This window comes from Anguilla anguilla, chromosome 7 (genome assembly GCF_013347855.1).
Source record: "Anguilla anguilla isolate fAngAng1 chromosome 7, fAngAng1.pri, whole genome shotgun sequence".
NCBI classification, from domain to species: domain Eukaryota; kingdom Metazoa; phylum Chordata; class Actinopteri; order Anguilliformes; family Anguillidae; genus Anguilla; species Anguilla anguilla.
Window position 1 is genome coordinate 44,373,547 of NC_049207.1, and position 7,817 is coordinate 44,381,363.

The 7,817-nt window shown below is 42.8% G+C and overlaps 1 protein-coding gene across 3 annotated transcripts; it reads left to right on the plus strand.

The window, feature by feature from the left end:
* The first annotated feature begins 1,943 nt into the window (after nt 1–1,943).
* Nucleotides 1,944–7,112, plus strand: nfybb (nuclear transcription factor Y, beta b). Of its 3 annotated transcripts, none has more exons than XM_035425768.1 (7): nt 1,944–2,093; nt 2,883–2,976; nt 3,167–3,285; nt 3,813–4,010; nt 4,657–4,735; nt 5,171–5,259; nt 6,688–7,112. In XM_035425768.1, exons 2-7 carry the CDS (start codon nt 2,883–2,885, stop codon nt 6,718–6,720), a joined length of 612 nt encoding a protein of 203 aa, XP_035281659.1. In that variant the 5' UTR covers nt 1,944–2,093; the 3' UTR covers nt 6,721–7,112. The 3 variants fall into 3 exon arrangements, with proteins under 3 accessions (XP_035281659.1, XP_035281661.1, XP_035281660.1); XM_035425770.1 differs by having other exon boundaries at nt 5,198–5,259; XM_035425769.1 differs by having other exon boundaries at nt 1,945–2,093; nt 5,180–5,259.
* The last annotated feature ends 705 nt before the right edge of the window (nt 7,113–7,817 follow it).

Genomic DNA, 7,817 nt, shown 5'->3' on the forward strand with positions numbered 1-7,817 from the left:
TCCAGCACCCCCTAAAAAACAGAAACTGCAGATTAATGGAATCAAAGCATAACAGACTCAGAGCAGGCTAAAGGAATCAAAGCAGCCTCACAGAATTAGACCAGACTAATGGAAATAGGGCAGGGCAACTGTAACAGAGCAGGGTAACAGAATCAGAAGAGGCTGACAGAATTAGATCGGGCCAACAGAATCAGACCAGGCTAAGGGAAACAGGACAGGCTCACGATATCAGAACAGGCAAATGGAATCAGAACAGCCTCACAGAACACAAAAGTAACTCTTTTGTTAGTCCCAAGCAGCAGTGAATGCCTCACTTCTGTGTGCTATGGCACCCTCTGCTGGAAACATGACATTGTATTACATTACATTTACTTGGCAGATGCTTTTATCCAGTGATGTCCAATAAGTGCATACTGAAGGTCATTGGAACAACTACAAAACACAGGTCCGATAATGTACAATACTCATTATGTAACAGTTATTCATAGCCATGAACACATTAAGTCCAGTTCACACAGTAATCATACGATAGGTCAGAGAATAATGTTAAGTCAAACTAGGAGGTATGACAACAAGCTACAACATCAAGATAACGATTCAAGTGCAGTGTAAGTGCTGGATGGAGGTACATGCAACATGAAAGTGGTACAGGAGGTACATGTGTAACATGAAAGTACTACAGGAACAAAGTAGAAGGATAAAAGTGATCCTAGATTGGGAGTGCCCTGCAGAGTGGTTATAATTAGTTCAGGTATTGTCTGAAGAGATGGGTCAGCAGTGTCAGACCACACAATGTCATATGAGCACTGTATACACACACACACACACACACACACACCTACACCACCTACCCACACACACACACACACACACACACACACACACCATGTGTTTTAAACGGTGTGTGTACAAGGCTGCAGCTCTCTCACCCCTGCAGAGCAGAGATGCAGGACCTCCAAACAGAGGTGAACTGCACCCCTGACAGTACCGCTGTAAGACCAAAACCCCTCTACTCCAAGACGCATTTAATCAAATGTAAAAAAAAACAATGGAGAAGTACTTCCCTCTGCCCTGCACTGACAGCTCAAACAGCTCAGTTCGCAGCAGAACAGCATGAGGGCCCAGCAGAGCTCCTCCGCTGATTTCACAATCCCCAGAACTGAAATGGTGTAATCTGTCATCCAAAGAAAGCAACACTGTGACAGTGCAGTCAGAATAAAAGCCAATACCTGGAGCACTGTTTGTTCTGTAGAAAAGAAGAACAAAAATTAAGAGAGACTAAAATGGAAATAAGCTTTTCAGGTGTCGTTGGAAGCATTAAAGCAAACATAAAAAGTCGATGTCTCTCCATAAAATTCAATGGATGTCAGCTTAATGTCTACTTTTTATTTTTATTGCATATAAGCACCAATTGTCTTTTGCTGCCAATCATGCAAAGCTCATTAGTTAAACAGTCCCCATGGATTGTGCCTTGAATAATTCTGAAGGGCAATTTGTGCACCACAAGTTTATCATAAACATATTTCTATTCTCATATTCACTGTTTAGTATTTTTATACGTTATTTTAAATTTAGTTTTATATATTTTCAGTCAGTCATTTTTTGTCGTACTGAGACATGTGGCATGGCTAGGTGGTGGCAAGCTTACGCCGTTTCACTCCGGGTTCAATATGTTTGAACTGTCATTGCTGTTATTGCACACCAAATAGCTCATGTTATTAAATAGTAGCCTACTACCTACATTAGTTCACAACTAAACGTCTACTATAGCCTACTAACATGTTGAAATATGCAAAGCAGGCTTTTTGCAAATTAACCTAAGCATTTCGTTAGATTAAACAATCGTATTTTGCCTGTAACTCAAACACAGTGCGACGTGTAAACTACCTAAGTAACGTTAGTAAGTAAAATGTGTCCTGTGGACCTGTTATTGTCGGGGTCACCCTGGCAGAGAGGGGAGGTGGTGGCGCAGGCGGGCGTGGGGGACCGGACTAGGACCATAGACCGTATAAAAGCCTAGGACACGACGCACCGTGCTGGGACTGGTTCTTTTGCAGCCATTTTCTGTCCAACCAAACGGCCGATTGGAGAAGGTAACCAACCAGGGTTGCATCGCAGGCTTGTGTCTGACTCCGGCCAATGATGGCGAACCGATTTCTCGTCAGCTCGAATGGAAATATCCGCCTCTGTCTGTTTTTTATGTTTGTAGTGGAGCGGGAACTGCGAAGAATAGAGAATAATAATGAACAAAAATTCTGTTTTAAAACCATGCGTCGCGTCTCGGTTTTAGAGACAAACAGCAGGCCCTTTGTGGATCTTATCAGACGATGTGGATGTGGATAAAATGATTAGCCAGCTAATGATTTTGATATCTTAATTAAGTCAGCCATAATGTAGAGCTGGTGGATATGAGTCAAAATGATGTTGAATGTTTTGTATTGAGCGAAACAGCTGGGTATAGATTCAGTAACGTTGGCTTTGTGGAGGCGCTACAGCTACTTAGCTGCAGCTCCTAGCAATGGTTGGCTAAGGCTACAGACAGTGTACTGCTGCTGGTTCTGCTTGCTTTTTAAAATGATAATTTTAACCACAGCTTTAGCTTAGCCAGCAACCAGTAACTCTATCTTGGAATAATGCTAAGTTAGCTAGCTAGTTCTTATTAATGATCTTAGGCTGTTATTTCTGTCCCAACGCTGTAGCTAGCTGTAGTCTGCTAAATTAGCTATCTAGCTTCAGGGCCGTTGTTCAGAGATATTTTAAGGCTTCAAAACCACGGTTAGCTTAACTACAAAGATCGATTACTGCTGCAACGAAGACATTCTTTGCCCGTGCTTGGCGTTGTGTTTTTGGCAAAAAGACAAACCGATCTTTTATTATTGTAGATGGACGGGGATAATCCCACCACCGATGCCTCGCAGTTGGGCATAGCTGGTGAATACATTTCGGAAAGCAGCTACGTGCTCCAGTCTCAGGACGGTGAGTCGGAGTTTCCTTACTTCAGGTTTTCGGTAACAACGAATACCAATAAGATCCTACCACCGAATAACCCTGCCATGGATGTGGGGTCCCTGTCGATAATTGCTGTGAATTTAACTGAAAATGAATCGCCGCTGGCGGGGCTAATTAGCTATATTTATTTTTCTCCCCCAATTGCTTCTTCATCAAGATGATGGAGAGGACGGGGACGGGAACGGAAGCAAGGAGAACTTGCGCGAGCAAGACATCTACCTCCCCATCGCCAACGTGGCCCGCATCATGAAGAACGGCGTTCCTCAGACAGGAAAGGTACCTGCTCTTACCTGACAGAAACGGCTAATTATCTCAACCTGTTCATACAGGTGTGTGGTTATTTACACAAGTTATCCTGGCCACTGTGCGTAGTCTGTATATGGCAAAACCACATTTACAGTAAACCACCGTAAAATGCTTAATTTAGGGATGCACGAACAGTCTTTGTGAAGTATTTTGTGAGCTTGTCATTAAAAGTATCAACAACAATGTCAGATCATGCAAATGGCCGAGCTGATGAAGTCTTCCAAGGCCCTGTCACTCAAATACAGTGAATACAGTCTGGCCAATCGGTTTCATTAATTGTTCAGTTACTTACCTGGGGGATAAGAGAACCAGGGCCGGATTTGGATCTGAGGTCCAGATTTGAGCACCCATGCTATAAGTCGTCAAGAACAGAAGTTGGTATGAAATCCCGAAGTGGACTATATCCTCCCGCAACAGGATTGCCCCCCACCCCCTTTTCAGTCGGCTTATTCTGCCGTCCCAGTACCCTCTTTTATAAACTTCTTCCTTGTTCTCAGATCGCGAAAGACGCCAAGGAGTGCGTTCAGGAGTGCGTGAGCGAGTTCATCAGCTTCATCACATCTGAGGCCAGCGAGCGCTGCCACCAGGAGAAGCGCAAGACCATCAACGGCGAAGACATCCTGTTCGCCATGTCCACGCTGGGCTTTGACATGTACGTGGAGCCGCTCAAACTCTACCTGCAGAAGTTCAGAGAGGTGAGCTGGCGCCCGGTCTCTCTCCTGATTGGCAGCTCAGTCGGTGCGGCTGTAAATGTGCTCTTGCCAGACCTGGGCCAAATATGCATTTGAAAGACTTCCACACTTTAGATGGTGGTTTGTTGATGTGTGTAATGTTTTTTCTGTGTATTGGTGAAAATAGATTGGAATAGATTACATTTATTTCATTCTGCAAGAATTGCAATGGTCTAAAGGGTTAAAAGTACATTTTTCAAGAAGTCCTAGGTTTTTGTCCCAGGTCTGTTTGTGTGGCCGGGGAATAGTTGGGTTCACATTGCCTCCCAACCAGGTGTGCTCAACCCTGATTGCATGTCCAGTCCAGTCCAGTACTTTGTATTTAGCAGATATTCCCAGTGCACTTTAACATGTAGTCCATGTATGCAGCTGGATGTTAACTGAAGCACATCAAATGGAGGGCCTTGCTCAAGGGTACAGTGGCTGTGTTCTAGCAGTGATTTGAACCCTGGAGTTTTAGAGTTATAAGCCCAGTTGCCTAATTATTATACAGCACAGGTGCAGTAAATAGTTTTTCGATACTAATTGCGGGAGTACTTGAATTGAACAGAATCAAATGTAATCGGAGATGATGCAATAATACAGTTGTGATGTCATATCCCTTTTCCAGGCAATGAAAGGAGAGAAGGGAATCGCAGGCATGTCAATGGGCGAAAGCCTGGGAGACGAGCTCGCAGACGACACCTTCAGTGAGTGTGTGTGTGTGTGTGTGTGTGTGCGCGGGCGGGCGGGCGGGCGGGCGTGCACCCTCTGGTCATGTATTTGTTTTGGATTCAAATGCTTTTCTACGCTTTACTGATATTGTCTGGTGTATTGGAACCAATGAAATACTCTTTAAAAAGTCCAAACCCCATTTTCTGGCCATATTGGCAGGCTCAGTTGCACCAGGCAGGATCAATAGAGCACAGAAAAAAGTATTTGAATCCAAAACAAATACGTATTTGACCCAGGTCTGTTGTAATCATTACCTTTCCTTGGGTATTCCTTCAGTTTGCAGAGAATTTAGATTTTTTAAAAATTGGTTTTACACTGAATAGCATCTTATGTAATTAACCTCTGTTACTTTGCCATAGGATAGCCAGATTAGTTTGATTTATTCTCTGATGTGTCCTTTAAAAAAAATGATGTTGCAGCTAACCAGCTACCTGCAGGTATAATAACGACGGACGGTCAACAGCAGAACGTCATGGTGTACACAACCTCATATCAGCAGGTGAGATGTGTGTGAATACACAGCCTTCGATTCACCGTTTTGCCCTCTGTAGTAAAATGCTTTAATACAAGAAGACAAAAACTTTACAAGAAACATTAAGCAACATATGAAGTATTTGAATATTTGACATTTTTAATCAAATAGGTATTAGGCTACTATTGATAATTTATTTTGTAATTCCTACCCAGTTTAAATGCTATAGCCTGGATACTCGAACATGGCCATGGAGATCAGTAGTGCTTCTGGGTTTTTTTTTTTCTGCCTGACCGTTAATTGATTAATGTCACTGATTGGCCGGAGATTCCTCTCACCTGGTGTCTCAGGAGGTCTAAATCAGTCCCTGATTAGAGGGGAAGAATGAAGACCAGCAGCACTGGTCTCCAGACCATAAGTGGAGGAGTATCCCTTACTCTGTGGAAAGAGACCAGCAGCCAAATATGTGGGCTACAGCTGCAGGATTATATAATCCTATTGGAAAACGGACATGGCTGCATTTTGAGCTGTGGTCCTGCCTAAAAGCATGTAGCCTGGCCTCTTTGTCAGTTGGTTGTAATTATTTGAGCCGTTACAGTAACAGGGCATTTGTCTCTCTTCCCGTTCGTCTGTTGGTGGTTAGCGCTGTAGCTAGCAAAGCTGGAATAACAGCTACCATGTGATTTATTACATACCTCCCTAAATTAGCTAAACTCTGGATTTATGAAAACTGAACATTATCGTAAATGTACGACAATGCAGTTTTTTTTGCCTTTAGAATTGAAGTCTCTGCTCAAAGTAGTTATTTTATCATTTTGATGTTAGTTTACATAGGTGACAGAAACTTGGAATATTCCATAAACTTTAAAATCCCTCCTGAGCTTCTTCAGCTCTAGCAACTGGGTGTGTGTTCTACCTGCAGACAACAGTCTATTTCACCTGACTCATCTGCTTGGTTTAGCTACTTTACTGACCTACTGATTCATCTACTGACACTGCAGTTTTCCCCTCCTCACATCTCCAGTGATGTGTTGATAAGTAGCAATTGGGCGAGTGTGTACTACCTGAAGACAACACGGTCTATTTCACCTGACATATCTACTGACTCATCTACTGACACTGTACAGATTTCCTCTTTTCACATCTCCAGTGATGTGTTGATAAGTGTAGTATATGATCTATATTGCAGTCTACTTCTAAAATCCGTAGTCTGTATTATGGAGTTATGGAGTTCCAGTCTTTGTTCCTATAATGGATTGTCTTGTCACAACTTTACGGTTGTTACTGTGTAGGACAGTAACATACGAGTACATGCGTGTTCAACAGGGACGACATGTACTCTGCAAGAACCGATTTAACACTGAACATTTGACTGTGTCGGAGCTGGAATTCCATTGTGGACGGTGTCATATGAAATGTGATTAAACGATGAAGCCGATAATGTTCTCTTTGCAGATACCTGGGGTGCAGCAGATTCAGTTCTCCTGACGTCTGACGGGACAGTGAGAAATGGCGGTGTCTGTACTGTGGGCGCTGCGGAGTCCCGGGTGTATATATGCAATTCATCCTTTTGGGGGCGGACCTCAGTAACTGGGTTACATAATGATAATAGGGAGTGTAATTGGGTTGTGTGGTTATTACTTGTAAGTGTAAGACAGTGTAAAGCAGAGGCTGTGTGTGCGTGTGTGTCTGCGTGCGTGCATGCGTGCGTGGCATTTTCCCATTTTTTGTGTTTAAAATAAGACTCTTTTCCTTCCTCTGCAACAGTGTGGGTGGGGGTTACTCTTAATTTTGTACTGGATCATGTTAATCTTTTTGTAATTTGAGTATGGATATTGTGAGATTTCATGTTAATCCTTTTAATAAAAATGAAAATGATATTTCCTGACTTTTATTAATATGTGTCTATATCATAGACTGTTTATGTATATATTTTTAGTCTGCACACAATGAATGCCATGTTTACTGAATCCAGTCAAAAGCAGGCATGTGGAATAGGTTTGGTTCAAGATAACTCATTTTACAGAATCTAATCAAATCTGTATTTTGGCTCAAAAAATGGACAGAGTTTACATCCCTTTCACAGCATACCTTTGAAATGTACCCAATTTGTGTTTGCATTGTCTCCTGGTTTTTGCTTAAAGCCAGAAACCGCGAGGTCTGTTGGTTTTTGGTGTTTCATTGTGCAAACGCTTGTCCCTGATTGGCTGAAGAGTCCACATGCCTTGATTCCAAGGCCTGAATTGGCTGCTTATTGAAAGAAAATTGAAAAAGCTTGCAGACACCACAAAAGGGTTACAAAAGGTTCCTCTGTGTTTCCTTAGAGGAGCCCAATATACTGTAGTTCAGGGGTTCTTTCTTAGGAAAAGTGGTTAAGTCCAGGAGCTTCACACTTAACGCCTACCACAGAGGGAATGTCATAGGGATCCCCTATGGAGACAAGTCAAATAAACCTTTTTTGCTGAGTGTAGAACTGCAGTTTTAGGTCCATGCGTTGATGGAGCGGTGGTGAGGTTGGGGGAGTAGCCAAGTCAAATGGAATTCCATGGGAACGCGCACTGGAACCCCGTGACGTTTTGATTGAT

Bases quoted from the DNA above. Each gene is read 5' to 3' on its own strand.
- nfybb (XM_035425768.1), top strand. From the start codon at position 2,883: ATGGACGGGGATAATCCCACCACCGATGCCTCGCAGTTGGGCATAGCT. The intron at 3,286-3,812 runs GTACCTGCTCTT...CCTTGTTCTCAG, and splicing joins GCGTTCCTCAGACAGGAAAG to ATCGCGAAAGACGCCAAGGA. The intron at 4,736-5,170 runs GTGAGTGTGTGT...TTAAAAAAAATG, and splicing joins GCTCGCAGACGACACCTTCA to ATGTTGCAGCTAACCAGCTA.